Source organism: Poecilia formosa, unplaced genomic scaffold, assembly GCF_000485575.1.
Source record: "Poecilia formosa unplaced genomic scaffold, Poecilia_formosa-5.1.2 Scaffold131, whole genome shotgun sequence".
NCBI classification, from domain to species: Eukaryota; Metazoa; Chordata; class Actinopteri; order Cyprinodontiformes; family Poeciliidae; genus Poecilia; species Poecilia formosa.
Genome location: NW_006800070.1, coordinates 1,272,071 through 1,289,250, shown reverse-complemented (window position 1 = coordinate 1,289,250; position 17,180 = coordinate 1,272,071). Strand labels below are relative to the sequence as shown.

Genomic DNA, 17,180 nt, shown 5'->3' with positions numbered 1-17,180 from the left:
ATACATAAACTAATCACACCTGGTGGCCTACACTGTCACCTTACAACAAGAAGGTCGTGGGTTTGGTCAATACTGATGGATAACTTTCCATGTTTTTCTTCCTCCATGTACTCATGGTGTACTCATACCGCCCCCTATAGACTATGCTGCTCTGGGCAGAGAGCCACTGACGATAGGTGTCACCATCTAAAGCGCTACAAGAAAGTAAACAAACAGTTTCATGTTTTTCTTCCGATTTTACTCGAGTCAGTGTGTCCCAGTGCAAATACAAGTCACTCAGTAGCACAATCGCCCCCTCCCCTCCAACAAACAATATCAGTAAACAGTATTTTCAGCTTATTTGTGCTCACATTTCATCCAAGAGCTCAGGGTCGCGTCACCTGCAGTTCAAACAGATGATTATGGTTACACATCGAACATGATCATGTTCTTCACAGTTCTGAAGGGGATGTGAAGGGGGGAGGCATTCAGTTTTACACACGTATCAAGACCAAAAGGAGCTCATATGTAATTTAGGTCACTTAAACTGGAGAAAATAAATAAATAACCTGACACTGCAGGGTGTTAGGACACGTTTCAGCTCTTTTTCTCAATTATTCATAACAGTTATGCTGCAGGTAATAAATAAATGAATTAAATAAATAAATAATAATTGGCATTATCCCATGCTTCCGTTCTTTTAAAATCCCATATTTATTTAAGATTTGTAAAACGGGTAATTTATCTACACCCTTCCCCCAAATTATAACAGATTTTTTTTAAATCCCTTTTTAAAGAAAGCTAATAATTTCTTCCCAATAAACAAGTGGAATTCTTCACAGGTAAATATATTTAAAAAATAAAAACAACAACAAAAAACAAGAAAAACTGATTTGTGATGATAAGTGCTCGTTTGGGCAGCTACATTTCTTGGCAAAGACACTGTAAAAAAATATCTTCCAACATAAATACATTAAAAAAATTTAATTCCTAAGTGAGTAATGAAGAAAGTGCAGCTTACAAACAAATGATTTGATGCTTTGTGCAAAGGCTGAGAGTCCCAGAAACATTCAGATAAAGCATTAAGAAGTGTCAAAAATCAAGGCATACAGGATAAAAATAAATAAATAAATAAATAAATAAATAAATAAATAAATAAATAAATAAATAAGACACCAAACAAATCAATAAATGAAATAGATCATTAAAAATAAATAAATAAATAATAAGAAAAACTTCCACGCATCACTTGGGCCCGCTTCCCATGTGGGTGAAACAAGCTTTGCATTTCTGATCCAAACAGTTTAACAGCAGCATAAAAGCACAAAGTTCTCCTCTCAGCGTCAAGATTTGTTTCTAAATGTCTTTAACGGGACCGTTTAAAAAAGAAAAAAAAGACAATCGATGAACTTATTTTCTCTGCTTCTTACAGTCGCAACAATGTAGATCCAAAGCAGACACAGGAGTGCTTATATCAAACAACAGCGCCCCCTATCTGTGGGACATGAAGCGACTGGTGAGGAAGGTGAACTGTGCAAAAAAAGGGAATCCATCCACCGCCAGAACCTGAGCGGGAAACAGACGGAGGAGAGGAGCTCAAGTGGTTTCAGAAATAATAATAATAATAATAATAATAATAATAATAATAAAAAGCTGTCTTACATTCATGATGATTTTCAAAAGTGCACTTCAGTAAATGCACAATCGAAACCAAAGCTGGAAACAGGAGAGTAAAGCTTTGTGAAACGAGAACCTAAAGCTGATAAACGTGATATGAAGGGGTTTCTGGCCGTCTCTAAAGCCAGACATTTCACAAATTTTAGATGTCAATTTTGATAAATATTTATCAAAATGCAGTTAAACTAAAGCAAAAACAAAACTTTATTGCAAGTTTGTTTGAATGGTGTAGAATGGGGGAAAGCTTAAGTCAAACACCTAGAGTGGTGACGGTCCTCCAGCTAGCGGAGGAGCAACCTGTGTCCGCGAGTCAGGACCAGAACCCTGGATGATAAGGAGAGTCTTTGGGAAGGCTGAACTCTGGCCTGCACAGAGGGACCGTCCCGTCCCGGTACTGTCCCTCGTCCGACTCGTCCAACAGGTTTGCGTTCCTGCGGGGGGAGAAGGGAGTCGGGGCCTCCATGGGGGTGGGCAGCACCGCGGAGTCCCTGCCGAACTCTACGGTGGGCGGAGTCTCTGTGCTGGAGGTGTAGGCCGGCGACTCACCGCTGCCCAGCGTTTGTCCGTTGGCCCTGACGCGCGAGTCGCCCCAGAACACGTCGCACCGTGGCCGCGGCGAAGGGCGAGGCCGAGCCACGAAGTCCAGGGTCTTGGGGCGCTCCGGGGGGCAGCGACGGCGAGGGGTTGGGGGGAAAACCAGGTTGGGGTCGGGGAGCCGGGGAACCTCAAGAGAGTCTTCTTTTAAACCCCTGAAGCCACCTACTGCTGTTAAAACAGAAAAAAAGACTATCACTAACACACTGCCAGACTGAAGATTAGTGACTCCATCCATCCATCCATCCATCCAAATTTGCCTTAAAGGAGCAGTGTTATACATTTTCCAGGCACATAGTGCCATTTTATAGCATAACCAAGTGACTACATGTTACCTTCAGTTGTTATTAAAATGTTGTATATATCAAATATGACTTACAAGAAATTTGACTTTGTAATTTAAAGCCTTGAAAATAGGTCTCTGTCTCTTTAAAAATCTCCTCCTCATAATGAGGCTCCGCCTTCAGGAAGTCGTCACAATGTGGCTCCTCTATTAGGCCTTTAACGTTTTTTACCAGAGTTCTTCTGAGAAACGGCTCGTCTAATGAGCTCAGCTGATTCTCAGTCCCACCAGGTGTTTGCTAAAGGCTGCTGGCTGGTCTGAAGGAGCTGAGCTAGGGAGGGCTGCTCTGTCAGGAGGAAGCTCAGAAGATGTAGTTCTGAGGAGGAGCTGCGCCTCGAAGGCGGAGCTAGGTCCTCCCAGGTGTTTTCCACAGCTGAATGGTTGCCATGGAGATTAAAGGATTTCTCAAACATGCATCAAAGAATCAATGTAACACTCCAGGTAGGTTTTTGATCAGGGAATAATGTTATAACATGAGGTAAAGCTAAAAAAAATGTAGATTTTACATAATACTGCCCCTTTACAAATATGTGTGAACCCTGTATTTTTCCTTCCTGTGTGAGCCTTAATTCCAAACATTTTTATAAGGCTTCTACTTAAAGACAGCCTAATAGGATATGAAATTATTAAATTTAGAGTTCTACAACATAAAACAGGATGTTACCCGCACTGTCCAGAGCTTTCTTCTCTGGCAGCGGCTCCAGTGAACTGGAAGGCCCGTTCTTCTTGATGGCTCCGTCCGACGGGGTCCTGCGGAGGCTCCGTGCGGACGGTGGCACGCAGGGCACGTGTGTGGGCGTCAGAGACTGCCGCGGGTTCCGCTTGAAGCTCTCCACGTGAACGTTGACCAGCGAGTTGACCGGTGTCTGGACCGGCGCCCTGCGCTGCGAGAGCGGAGGCGGCGCAGGCGGCCGGGACGCCGCCGAGGCGGGCCTGCAGATCAGCAGCTCGTCGCTGTCGGAACGCAGCAGTGAGTGGGTGGAGTTGGAGTCGGACACCGACGATAAGGACAGGAGAGTATACGAAGAGGGCAAACCTCGCTCGGGCAGGGAGGGGGCCGAACTCTTCAGCGGGCTTTCCCTGTGGAACAGCCTGCGGGTCGGGGAGTTCGTGCTCCGCCTTTGGCCGCCGGTTCTGTGGAAGAAAGCATCCCATCTGGATTTGATGCCCTCCTCGGGCTGGGCCAGCGTGAGCAGGTTGCAGCCCAGTCCGACGGCCGCCAACAGAGCCCCGCAGCCCAGCAGGACCAGCTCAGACCGCCGGCCTCCCCCGGGGCTCTTCCTGCACGGCGGGGTTCCGGGAACCTGGCCGCTGAGGCAGTACTCATCTCCGTCATGTTCGAGGGAGGAAGAAGCGTTGGCGTCTTTTTGGAAGGGAATGCAGAGGTAGGACTGGCCAGGAGCTGCGCCCGGCTCTGTGGTGAAGCAGCAATCTTCATTTTCTAAAATAAAACAACAAAAAAAACAACAACAACTTTATCATGTAGGTCGTCATCAAAAGCTAAAAACACGACCATTGATATGCATTGATTTTTGTTCAGTTTTTTTTTACATTTTACAACCAGAAGCAGCAATGTTTTACATTGGATTTTTTTTATGACAGACCAACACAAAGTAGTGCATAATTGAGGAGAACAGAAGAAAAATTAAGTAAATGTAATTTGGTCACAAGGCAAGGCATTTATTAACATTTGGTTGACAGGAGTGTTTGGTTTGCAAATTTGTGAATCTCCGAGCGCTTGAGGAGGGACCGATAGAGAACGGCTTGTCAAAATTAGCATTCATAAATCGGATCAACCTTGAACTAAACGTCACTTACTCCGCAGAGGGCGAATATCCAACTTGAAACTAACTTCACTGCGGTACCAACACATGCGCGATCTGATCTCCAAATTATGCTCTGCCTCTTCCTTGACAATTCTCACACAAAGACGAGTCTCATCCCCATTCATTCATTCATTCAGCCTACTGTTAGTTCCCACACACACACATACATTTTCGGCAGATCATTCAGAAAAACATGTCTGTATGCTTTGTGTGTGTGTATGAGTCTTTAGTAGTGTGTGTGAGACAAAACCTAGTTTTTGTCCTAAACGGCCCCTCATAGTTTTTTGTTTTCTCTGCAAGCGCTTGTTCGTGGTCAAGCAGCTGCAGACACACTTGTGGGTCACCGACTGCAGCAGTGTGGGGTTGATGTGTCTCTGTCATGTCAGCAGCTTCATTTCTCAGGCAAACTCAGACCAGCTGAGCCATTCCTGCTGACCTGCCTCCAGCAGGCTGGGCACCCCAGGCACGGCCGGACTGTGTCGGGGAGATCTGCGGAGGTTTGGGGCGCTGCAGGACCGCTGCCTGCTGCCCTCGTGGGGAGGCTTCGCACTGTGACGGATAAGAAAGCCACAAGTTGTCTGACTAAAATTAAAAGAAACAATCAAACACTAATTAAAAATGAATACGGACTTCGAGTGGATTTGATTTCTCTCACCTGGCGTCTGCGCTGTGCTCCCGATAAACGCCACAACCACGGGAGCGGCCTTTTTTCCTCGAGCCTTTTCTCTCCAGCTCTGTGCAGGCCTCCCCGGGGGTAACTGAAAAAATATTGAAAATTTGATTCACATATCATTAAAAGTTAAATTAAAAAATTGTGTTAAGGCAAGCTTGCATAATTTTGCATAATATTGTATGAATTCTGACATTTTTTTCCCACATAATTCTGACTTTCTTATCAGAATTCTAACTTGAATCTCAAAATTCTGAAAATTTCTCAGAATTCTAACTTTAAACTCAGAATTCAGAATTTTTCTCAAAATTTGGACTTTTTTCCCTCAGAATTCTAACTTTAAACTCTGACATTAAAGAATAATTTTTTTTCCAGTGGCCCTGATCTTCTATGATCAGTGCTGTCCTACATGCTAACAATTCCAGTTTCCTCGCTTTCGAAAACAGAAGCCTTGTCCTTACGCTGGATGGCTCGAAGGCGCGGCAGCATGAGCGGACTGGTTGGGGGGCTGGAGCCGCTGCTGAGCAGACTCCTCCGATGATCGTGGGACGGAGACGCCTGCACCGTGATTTTGTGCTGAAAATCTAAAGGACATCAAGGGAAACACCTTAGCTTCCATGACAGTGCTGAAGTTAACAGAGTAAAAACAGCCACATAAGAAAAACCTGATCCTTCTAAGACGAAACAATTTAACTTTTACAACCCATGACAGAACTCTGGTGCTAGTAGCTAAGGAAGAACCTTGAGTTTGTTACGCCGTGGACTGTGGAGCCAAAGCCTGCAAAAGTATTCACACCCCTTTTCAAAGTGGACTCTATTTACCAGTACAGTGACTTGAGAATGAATTTATTTATTGGCATCACAGTAAAGGGGGTTTTGAAATAAATGAACATACATGGAACATCCTCCATGGTGTCGCAGGTTTGTGGCAGCATTACGCTCCAAGGATGCCGAATACATATCCACCCCTCACTTAATATTTTTATATGTAAAAATATTTTTTAAAATGGCTAAAAAGTTACTTTCACTTTTACAATTGCGTACAAAAAACCCAACAACTCGCATCATCATGTTTATCAGCATCATGCTGTGTGGATGGCTTTTATAAAAAGACTGTCAGGAATTTGTGTTTGTAATTTGACAAAAAGTGAAAAGTTCCAGCGGTACGAATACTTTTGCAAGGTTGCCGTAAATATACAATCACATATCGTCACCTTCCTGAAATAAGGGCCTGAGTCATTTTTTCCAAAAAGTTATTTTGGCGAAAAAAAAAAAAAAAGGAATCACTTCTTTATTCCTCAAAGATGACTTGGACAAAAAAATGCTTCTTATCACACTAAAAAACACTAAAGTTAGAGGCTAGAACATGAAAAACATGTTTTTTCATGTTCCTCAATATCTTTCTCAATATCTTTGCAAAGCACTGAACACATCACAGTCTTTAGTTAATTAAACAATTTCTAATATTTCTCAAGGAAACATTTCATTGTAGCTGCAATAGGTAGCTTTAAGTCAAATCTATGCTAACGTCCAATCTCTAAGGTTTCGGCGCCTCACAAGCACATTTCGTCTCCGTTTGTACGTTGATGCTTGCCAGCTGTTTGTACCTGAGGGCAGGCTGATCCTGTTTCCATCTTTGAGTTTAAGGCGGTTGCGGCGGAACTTGCCCTGCCTGCTCTCCACACGCGGCTTCTCCTGGTAGAGCTGGTGGATGATGATGTTGAGCTCCCGCTCCACGATGTGGATCTCCCTTTCTGCCAGCTCCTGCTCGCGCTTCCTCAGCGCCTCCTCTTGGCACTTCTGCTGCAGCGCAGCTTGGGTCAACTCCTCCTCCCACGATCGCAGCTCCTGACGGAGAAGGGGAGGAGAAATAAACTATGAGTGACGTGTAATCACAACTACGGTGATTTTTTGTACATCATGTCTGACTCCAGTGTGCAAAATGTGGAGTACCACAAGGCTCAATCTTTGGGTCCTATTTTTGTTGTTGTATACTTTCCCCTTGGGTCAAATAATATGTCAGGTTTTTTTTTACGTCTCTTATTGTTTCTATGCTGATGATATACAGCTCTACTGTTCTGCTGCTACCCATCTGCATAGCCTGTCATGAATGCTAAGGCTAGGCATGGACACCAATGACTGCAGATAAACGGTTTTCCTCTATCAGTAAGCTGTTTCTCTGTCATTAGCACATTGAGCAGAATGAACATGAGGTTGATTGACAGCCCTAAGACCCTTCTCCTGGCTCTGATTGGTTGTTTTTGAACAACCACTCCCAACCAAACATTTTTTCAGATGGCAATAGCCTTTTCATAGATTACAGGTCTCACAACGGACTGTCACAACATGGTCATAGTTTTAATAAATGTTTTATCCTTTGATTCTGACATCTGTCCAGTTTCTGACATATGAAAAGAGCTGTATAAATTAAGTTCACTTAACTGTAGTCTTTCAGAAATCAGGTATAAAAGAAAGACATTCAGTTTTTTCCCCCCAGCTCTTCTCATCACCTTTTCCTTGGTCCTAAGCTGATCAAACATCTCCTGGATCTCCAGTTTCCAGTCGTCCTGCAGGGAGTGAAAGGACTCTGCTGGCATTTCGAAAAAGCCCGATTCCTCGATGGCGGTGAGCTGGTCCAGGATAGTTGTGAACAGCGGCCGAGAGTGAGGATCTGGGCTCCAGCAGTCTGTATGCAAGACAAAAAAGATCATTTCAGATAACCCGTTTGGTTATTTCATGGTACATTTCCGGGACTAAATTTGCACCAGCTGATAAAGTGGGATGGTATTTATTTATTTATTGTATTTCTACTTACTCTCCATCAAACGTGCAAAAGGCTCGGGACATGTGGAGGGAATGGGCAGAGCCAGTTTGTTCATCGCCACTCCATAGGCTACGGCGAGACCGTCGATGGTTCGAAAGGGAACTTCTCCGGTCAGCAGCTCCCACAGCAGCACGCCATAGCTGCCAACGCACAGTTGGAGAAAAACGCGGAGAGACTTGTGATTACGGCCTGAAAATTGCACTCGATCACTCAGAATATGTGGGATTTTGATCATATTGATCTCAGCGCGTAGGAATACATGAATGTTAAACAGCGTGCTTGCTGAAAGAGACTGTACTGTCAAGAAAGCCACTTTACTTCGGTAAATGTCAAAACAGGATCATTCTGCACCCCACTCATGTAAATACCGAGCGGAGAAGGAAAAGGTCAAGATCAGAGAGTGTGAGTGTGTGAAGCAGGGCGGTGTGTCTTTTGACAGATAAAGGACGAGCTTACAAACAAATCACGTTGGCAAGGAATCGTGTAGGAATGCGCCAGATTCTTTTCACACCATAGCAACTTTGATATTTTAGCTCTTAAAGGTACCACTAATATCTCTCCTCCTGCAGCTGATCGTAAGAGCTGCGGATATTTGCATGTTTTTATGTGACAAACAGAAAAGTCAAAAGGGTATCAGTGGGGAAAGATGGAACCGGCAACCCCACAACCGGATCTTGGATAGACGGAAGACAACAACCGGATGGATTGATACTTTGATCAGGATTCTACATATAGAGACTAATCATGATGAAAACATTTATTCAAACTGTTAAATCCAGTCAAAACCAATTAGAAAAACAGCAAAGATTTTGTTTCAAAAGGTAATCTTCAGAGATTTACTGATCATTAATTAAAGGGACAGTATTCCAGCCACATAGTATCATTTTAGACCACAATCAAATTACCTTCAGTTGTTATAAAAATGCTGTACATATCAAATATGACTTAAAGAAATGACATGAAATCGGGCCTCTGTCTCTTTAAAATCTCCTGCTATTTGTGAAGCTCCCCCTTCAGGAAGTCATCACAACATGGCCCCTCTATTAACCCTTTAACCAGCGTTGCACTGAGAAGTAGCTCATATAATGAGCTCAGCAGATGCTCAGCTCCACCAGGTGTTTGCTAATTGCTGCTGGCTAGTCTGAAGGAGCCGAGAGAGGGAGAAATTTCTTAGTTTAAAATGTCAACAAGTTTCGACATTTGGAAATTTTCTGAGTTTCTGAGTTCAAACACAGCCATTTCCATTCTTGTTTTTCTAGAAAATTTATGAATTTAATATAAAATGTTCAGAATTTTTCTAGAAAATCTTTGACTACACAAACTTGGAAATGTTCCTGTTTTTATTTTTCCAGAAAATCACTCCTCCTCTTCTTTTTTCAATCTACAATGGCGCCTTAACACACCGTCGCATAAATATGAATATAAAATCAATTTTTCATGGATTTTCTTTTCTTTCATGGATTCGTTTTCTATTCATCACTAAAAGGTCTGTGCAGCTTGTATTTTTTGTTGCTTTGTTTTTCTGCAGGGGCTCTCCTTCCTCCGCCCACCTCCACACGTCGCTACCCTTGGAGAACGTGGACGAGCGGATAACCTCAGGAGCCATCCAGGCGTAGGTCCCGGCGGCGCTCATCTTGGTGGTGCGGTGCCACTCCCGGGCCAATCCAAAGTCGGTTATCTTCAGAGTCTTGTTGCTGAGGTCCTCCATCTCCACCCTTTCCAGGATCAGGACTGGGTGCGGTAATGGTGGGAGTGGGGATGTTGGGTTGGTGAATGGAAATGAGTTTGGGGGTAATGGGAGGGGGCAGGAGGGGTTGCGTGCAGATTGGGTGGGAGGTTAGGGTGGAGGGTTTCAGGTGATCACCGTCAGGATTTGAGATGAAGCGGGAGCATGAGTCCCGTGATTTATCACAACGGGAAATTAAAAACAAAAAAACAAGAGGGGGTGAACAAAACAGGGTGTGGTTGTTGGAAGGCCAGGATGAAAGGATACAAAAGATGAAAGCAGAGAAGAGAAGAAGAAAGAATAAACAGTAAAAACCAAGCTACTACGAGCTACGACAACAAAAGCAATCCAGAGGAGAAAACCAACTCCCTCTTGATCAATGCTAATGTATTCGCCTCATGCTTTTACAGCCCAAAGTCTCATACAAAGCACTAATTATACAGTTTAACTCCTGAAATAGCCTGTTACAACAAACCCATTTTGCTCTAATGGGCAATGAAAAACACCCCCCCGTCCGGACGAGCCCGGGCAAATCCTGAACACATGCGCCGAGGCCTCTCCTCTCAGCTCCACAAAGCCCGGGCCATCTGCTGCGGCTGCACCAGCAGGGGAGTGTCCAAGGGCTGTGGTGCACATCAAGCCTCTCTTCATCTGCCCATCACGTCACTGTGACGCTGCGGAAATGGCTTCCTACCAAAAATAGGGGGTGAAAGTGAACCCTGCTGGTAAGCAGCTGAGTTAAAGTGTTATGTGTTTTCCAGCCACATGGTGACATTTTATAGCATAATCGAGTAACTGTGTTACCTTCAGTTCTAAAAATGCTGTTAAATATGACTTAAAAGAAATCTGACTTCGTAATGTAAGGCCTTGAAATTGGATCTCTTTAAAAACGCCTGCTCTTCCTGAAAGTCCACCTTCAGGAAGTCGTCACAACATGGCTCCTCTATTAAACCTTTAACAATGTTTTTACCAGGTGTTCGATAATTGCTGCAGGCTAGTCTGAAGGAGCTGAGAGGGAGAGTCACGGGGGATGGGAGTTCTGTAAGGCACAAGCTCGGAAGCTGTATCTCGAGTTAGGTCCACTCAGGAGTTTTGCACAGCTGAATGGCTGCCACGGGATATTAAAGGATTTCTCATTCCAGGTATGTTTTTGATGAGAAAATAACATTATGACATGACTCAAAGATGTAAAAATGTCCATTTTATGCACAACTTCCCCTTTAACTAAGGCTTGACTGCAACTGCAGTCACCCCCCTCTACAGCTCCCCAATAGGCCAGTCATACTTCAGATGTGTGAACTCGCTGTAAGGCACATCCCTTTAGGTAAGATGGGTTGGTATAATGATTTACAAAGACTATTTTGGGGGAAATAATGGGAATTTCAAGATAAAAATGTGGGTTTAGAAACATTTTTTGGGGGAGTGTGGGAAGATCAACAGCCTCTCGTGGCATGTTGGTTTTCACCCTCTATTTCACATGTTTTAGATCCGATGTGACTGAGGATGGGACGGCAGGTGTGTGTGAGCAAGATGTCCAGCCTGACTCTATTACATCAGTTCTGTCAAAAACTATCTGATGGGACTATTTGTCCCATCAGATAGTTTGATGGGACAAAATCACATCAAACTATTTTGAGGAGCTTATGAAAATGTCCATTGCTTGTGTGTGTTTGGCATTTAGCAAACAGAAATATATGCCTGCTATTCCTGACAGTCAAAAATATCAAAATGGGTATCTTATACAGTAAATGAAAATATCAAATTTCATCTGTTTATAAGTGAAGAAAGAGTTGGACTGAAAATATACATTTGAGGAAACAAGGAATCTTTTGGAAGACTGTAAAACACAGGTGCAAAAAATAAACACAACTATTTGATATGCTAACACTGCCCTCATGAAAGCATTTAGAGGCTAACGTCAAAAGCAGAAGCAAAAGAGAAACTTGGAAAGAGAGGTCAGCCTCTGGCCACTTGCTTTCGTAAGCTCAGGAAGGTTTGGGTTTTCCCCACCAAGTCCAGCATGACATCAAGTCTGAGTGACTTTGAAAGTGAAGTTCCCGAGATGATCACCACAGAACCAGCCAATGGCAGCCGGGGGCCTCGCTTCACACTTTGTCAGAGCCACCAATGAGGAGGCCGGGGCAGAGCACTGGGCAAATCCTCAGTAATAGGCTTGGGACTTAGAGGATCCAATTGGGCAAAATGCAAGATTACAACAACTCTACAAGTAAACATGCAAACTCCTTTTCCTCCTGATTTGACTTCTAAAGCACGTACTTTCTAACCATTTAATGATAAAAATATAACACAGTAGTAGATTTATTTTACACTTTAAAGGTGCATTAGGAGAATTTTTCTTGCAGTAAAGAAGTCTGGTAGATCAGAGAGAAAGTCCGTTCTAGTGCAGATTAGTGTAGAATTGACTGGAGTTTCATAACTGCTTATTTCCGCACTCGTTCTATAAACGTGAAAAATACAAGAGTAGTAGCGCAACACAAACGGGAATGCGGTATATTTTACAGCTTTCTTGCAGCTATTCTATGAGAGAATAATAAAAACACAAAGTGAGGGAATCTTACTGTTGCTGGACTTGAGGTCTCTGTGTATGATGGGGACGATGGCCTGGTCATGGAGGTAGTGCATGCCTCGTGCAATCTGCACAGCCCAGTTCACCAGCGTGCACGGGGGGATGCGTTTCCCAGCGAGGGCCCGGTTCAGGGGACCCCCGCGAGCGTACTCCATGATCAGGCACAGGTTGGGCTCCTGCAGGCACACCCCCAGAAGAGCCATGATGTTGGGATGGTTGAGCATGGCGAAGAGCTTGGCCTCCTGACGCACGCTCTCCAGAGTCTGCGCCACATCCTCATCGGGATCCCGTCGGGCCGCCTTCACGGCCACCTCGACGTCCCGCCACACCGCGCGGTAGACCTTTCCGAAGCCGCCCACCCCGATGATCTCCTCCAGGGTGAGCTCCAAGAAATCGATCTCCAACACTGCAGTGGAGAGGAGACAAAAACAACACTTGCAGCAATTAAACAAGTTTGTCATGCTCCAAACTAGGTCATTCATGAGAAGAGTGCTTTCTGTTCCCATAAGTCACTGTGTTGTTTCAGATAGATGAAGTATCTGTCCTAAAATATAGAATGTAGAGTTGGAGAAGGAAGAAATAATGTCCTATGCCTATGATTTTTTTTTTTTGATGGTATTAAGTTTTGTCTGAACAATTAGTTTGTAAATTTAAACAATTCAATTCTTAACCACTCCGGTTACAAATCCTACCTCAATATGATTAGAATTTAACTAAAGATGTTGGTTCAACAAAGAACAGTAAGGCTAGTATGATTAAATGGGTGCTTGCTATTACTTTGTAAAAGTCAAGAGTGTGATGTGTCAAGAGTAATAAATTGATCAAGTTTTGGAAAACGGTGAGGGGAAAAAAACACTTTTTTTTGCTTGCTTTTGTCCTGTTCTTGGCAAATAGATGGAAAAAGGAAAAAAATATCAAAACTGAGTCAAAATGCCAAGATAAAAGTGAAGTGTAGAGAAAAAAAGCTTAAGAACTATATTAAGAACAAAGCAGATATACTATGAGAGAGATAAAAAAAAATTAAAGTGCTTTTTCAATTAAAAAACTGTATGCTGATCATTGAATCAAGCAAGAAGTGTAAAGAACAATACCTCTTCAAAGCGTGTTTAGCATTCTGACATTTTTCTTTGAGATATTCTTACTTTTCCACATCTTAGCTTTAATAATTAAATAGTATTTTAACTTTCTTTGAAGTTACAACTGCGAGTTGTAGTATAGTTTCTTTATTGGAGCAAGAATTAAATTTGTATCCAGTGTTAGCTGGCTTAGCAACAGCGGAAATGCTAATGTCAAACTTAGCAAGATAAGCTTCTTAACTTTTGAGGGAATTTTTTGCTAAAGAACGTACATTTCATGTTTATCACAAGCTAACTGTTATATTTATTGTGTTTCGTTTAACACAGTGGACAAACCAGGCTCTTCTATTAATATCAAATTAATAGAAGTTATTTTGTCTGCCAACCGGAAATATCAATTAAAATATTTCCAAACAAAATGTACGCAAATTGCTAAGCTAAATTTATCGACTAAATTCAGACAATAAGAGTTTTCAGCAAAGGGAACCGCATCGCGAGTTGACGCCGCTTCACGGGACTGACCTTGATGCATATTTCAGGTGAGCGAAAGTAGGTCACCGGTCTCAGTGTGTTCACGACTGGCTGCGACAGCATGGTCCACCCAAACAAAACTGGTTTATCTAGGTCTGATACCCTCCTTCTTTTGTAAATGTGTTAGTGAGTAAAACTGGATTTGTGGTTATAGCATAACTTCACGTCCCCTTCAAAAATGTTTTAGCTAGCATCGTCATTTACAGGGGCGCGTCCAGAAATGTTAAATGACTATTGACTATTGATGAGGGCCACTTACAATTTCGAGAGGTTTGGACTGACGGTATTCAAAACTGGCAGAGAGCACAAAAAAATATAATACATATGAAATTTTTTTTGTATATAGTAACTAATTCATAGTTCCTATTAAAAAATCTAATATTGAGTGCTGTGTAGCTCACTCTGCACAGGAGCAGGTGCATCATATATTGATGCAGCTCTCCTGACCCCAGGCCATTCATTGCTTCTCACCCTCCACCCCTTGTCTCCTTTCCTACATGTTCATGATCAAGTAAAAGACCACTAGCGCTACAAATACTTGTGCACATGAACAGCAAACTGCCTGGTCATTGCACTCCATTGGCACCTCTATTTATTGCAAAATCTGTGCAAAAAAACAAACAAAAAACGATTGTGTCATATTGCAAACCAAGCGCACACATTACATTAAAACCTAATTTTACATGCAAAGGAGGACGTGTTGTCCTCGGTATGTTTTCTGGGGGATACTATAAGATAACAGTGAGCTGGGGTGCATCACTTGAATAACGGTCCTGAAGCTGAGGATGCTTAGCCAGTCTGTTTCTAGGCCAACCGGAGTGACACAGCACTCTGAATATGCAGCTTCCTCCCGCATGATGCCAGAAGCACTCCACCCCCATGATCCGTGTTTTAGATGCGCATCGATTTACTTCTTATTTATTTATTTTCCTAACGACTCGATGCACAATGGGGATACTCACGGTGCAGAGGAGGCACTGGGTGCTCCGAGCTCTCCCGCAGGCCTGCCTCCTCCTCTGTTCCGTTCCTTTTGCTGACATAATTGGACGGGAAAATGCCAACCCGGTCGGCTATCATACCGGTCCACCAGCCCTCGTCTCCCGACACCAGGGAGTCCTTGGACAAGACTTCCACCAGGTCCCCCCTGTGCAGGCTGAGCTCGTCGTCCGCAGTGGCCTCATAGTCGAACACGGCCGTCCAGACACCAGGTGGCGGCGGTAGCGGCAGCGGCGCGGCGGGCTCCGCATCCTGAGCCGAGCCGCCGCCGCCGCTACCGCCACCGCCGCTCTCCGCTGTGCTGGGCCAGCGAAAAACATCCGCCTCCGCTTCCTCAGATAGTGACGCCTTGGGACTCAAACTGTTGTCCAAAGCAGGTTTGAAGACATCCATGGACGCGATCCATAGGGGCGAAGTGGATCGCTGCAGCGCATCCACCTGACGCGGCTTGGAGCGTCCTGCGTCCGCACACGCAGACGCACACACACACACACACACAAACACACACGCGCGCGCGCGCGCGCACACACACACGCACACGCACAGAGAGCTAAGTAGCGCTTAATCTCACAAATAAACACTGTGGAGAACTAGCAGCCTTATGCTGCTGCATCGTCCACCTTGCAGCCCCTGCTGGACCCCATAAAGCGCATCGCTACTGCAGCTTGATGGATCCCCACGCTCCATCCAGCATCCAATCATCGCTGGGACTTCCTGGACGCAGTGGTCTTTTCTTTTTTCTTTCTAAACTAGCTGTCTAACGTGCGAATATCCTCTGCCATCCCATTGGTGCATGGATACGTCAGCAGATGTTTAGTTCCCAGCCTTCTCCTCCTCCCAACATGCAGTTCCAGCTCAGTGACAGTGGCGGTCAAACATCCAAAATGGTCATAAATGTCTTTTTCTGTTTTTCTTTCAACAGCTTAAATGCATTTAATCAGTTTCAGAACTGCAGCAGTTCAAAAGCCAGTTTAACCATTTGAAAAATTGTTTTATTTGTTAGGAGAAAAAGAGTTAAAGTAAGTAATTTTATATCATATACACAGGGGGCGGGGCTTTGGTGACAGAGTCTTGAATAGGTCAAAGATTAGCAACAAAATGGATTTGATTTGAATAGTATCATCAATAGACTTCTGCTAAAATCATGTTTTTATGCACATCATTAAATTGGAATGTTTGATTTTAGATCAAACATTCTAAAATTTTAGTATTTAATTTGGACAAAGTGTTTTTTTTTTCTTTTGTTTCACAATTTTACTGTATAACATCAGACACAAGCTGCAGTAAGCTATAGAAAATTTGTTCTGGGTGTGCCTGACTGATTTTTCTGTTTGCTTCCTTTCGCCCCTAAGAGCCTGCACCACCCTGGGTGGTGAGCCAAAATACCTGAATTAGAAATCTGTACGCAATCCTGCCCCACGCTACTGAGAAACAAACATGAAAATATATTTTCTCTTCATCAAATAGCATATTTTATTTACTTGATGCACCCACCTCAAACAAAAAAAATAAAATAAAATAAAATAACATACTCAGCATAAAACATTCATATTCAAAGGAGAATCCATGCACAATTCTGTAAAACAAAGCAGAATTAAATAAAAAGGAGTAAAAAAATGAAATAAGATCCTCATTAGTAGCTTTCCAACAACTTATGACAACAAGAATTGTGCATGTACGTTTAAACTGAACCTTCATCGTTAAGTGAAAAACCACTGAGTTTAGTCTTAACACAAATTTGTGTCCTATTTTCAGGAGCTTAATGTCATGTTTGTAGGAAGGCAACACATGCTTAATCTGGCGGAATGAAAACGAAAACATCCAGAGAGTTTGCAGACAGCGATGGCAGTAAAAACGAACAAACTGCAAAATCCACCAGAGTTTGGGATGACTCACTTTTGTTCTTTCTTTACACGCAGGAAACCTATTTAAGCTGCAGCAGCATTTATTGACTTAAAATAATCAATTAAGGGAAAAAGTAAATTCTCTTTTGTCGTCTTAAATGCTTCCCCAAGCAGAAGAAAATAATACTAAAAAGAGAAGTGGACAAATGAACCCCTGGAAAATATACATTTTTCTCAAAATAAGTAATTTTTTATTTTATTGTTTTACTGCAGTGGCACAATCTCACACTGAAAAATTCTGAAAAAAATAAAAATAAAAAAAACAACTGGTTTTAACATTCTTCAGGCACTGGTACTTTTTCATCAATATTAAGAAATTGTTGACTAAAAAAAGCTCTTATCTTGATGGAAAGTTGTTTGAAGTTAGTTTCATCTTAATTCAAGTGTACTAACATATTTGCACTAGAAACTAGACCAAAAATACTTGGTAAAAATTTGTGTTTTTGC

At 43.0% G+C, this 17,180-nt stretch overlaps 1 protein-coding gene across 3 annotated transcripts; it reads right to left on the bottom strand.

Annotated features, from left to right (window-relative positions):
• Nucleotides 1-216: 216 nt before the first annotated feature.
• Nucleotides 217-15,326, bottom strand: map3k9 (mitogen-activated protein kinase kinase kinase 9). Of its 3 annotated transcripts, none has more exons than XM_007561888.2 (11): nucleotides 14,796-15,326; nucleotides 12,219-12,632; nucleotides 9,464-9,644; nucleotides 7,905-8,053; nucleotides 7,600-7,775; nucleotides 6,697-6,937; nucleotides 5,551-5,673; nucleotides 5,075-5,177; nucleotides 4,856-4,968; nucleotides 3,258-4,034; nucleotides 217-2,421 (listed from the first exon to the last, which is right to left on the bottom strand). In XM_007561888.2, exons 1-11 carry the CDS (start codon nucleotides 15,220-15,222, stop codon nucleotides 1,967-1,969), a joined length of 3,159 nt encoding a protein of 1,052 aa, XP_007561950.1. In that variant the 5' UTR covers nucleotides 15,223-15,326; the 3' UTR covers nucleotides 217-1,966. The 3 variants fall into 3 exon arrangements, with proteins under 3 accessions (XP_007561950.1, XP_016531793.1, XP_016531794.1); XM_016676307.1 differs by having other exon boundaries at nucleotides 217-2,418; XM_016676308.1 differs by having other exon boundaries at nucleotides 6,757-6,937.
• Between the last annotated feature and the right edge of the window lie 1,854 nt (nucleotides 15,327-17,180).

Bases quoted from the DNA above. Each gene is read 5' to 3' on its own strand.
- map3k9 (XM_007561888.2), bottom strand. From the start codon at position 15,222: ATGGATGTCTTCAAACCTGCTTTGGACAACAGTTTGAGTCCCAAGGCG. The intron at 12,633-14,795 runs GTGAGTATCCCC...TCTCCACTGCAG, and splicing joins CCCAGTGCCTCCTCTGCACC to TGTTGGAGATCGATTTCTTG. The intron at 4,969-5,074 runs GTGAGAGAAATC...TATCCGTCACAG, and splicing joins GAGCACAGCGCAGACGCCAG to TGCGAAGCCTCCCCACGAGG.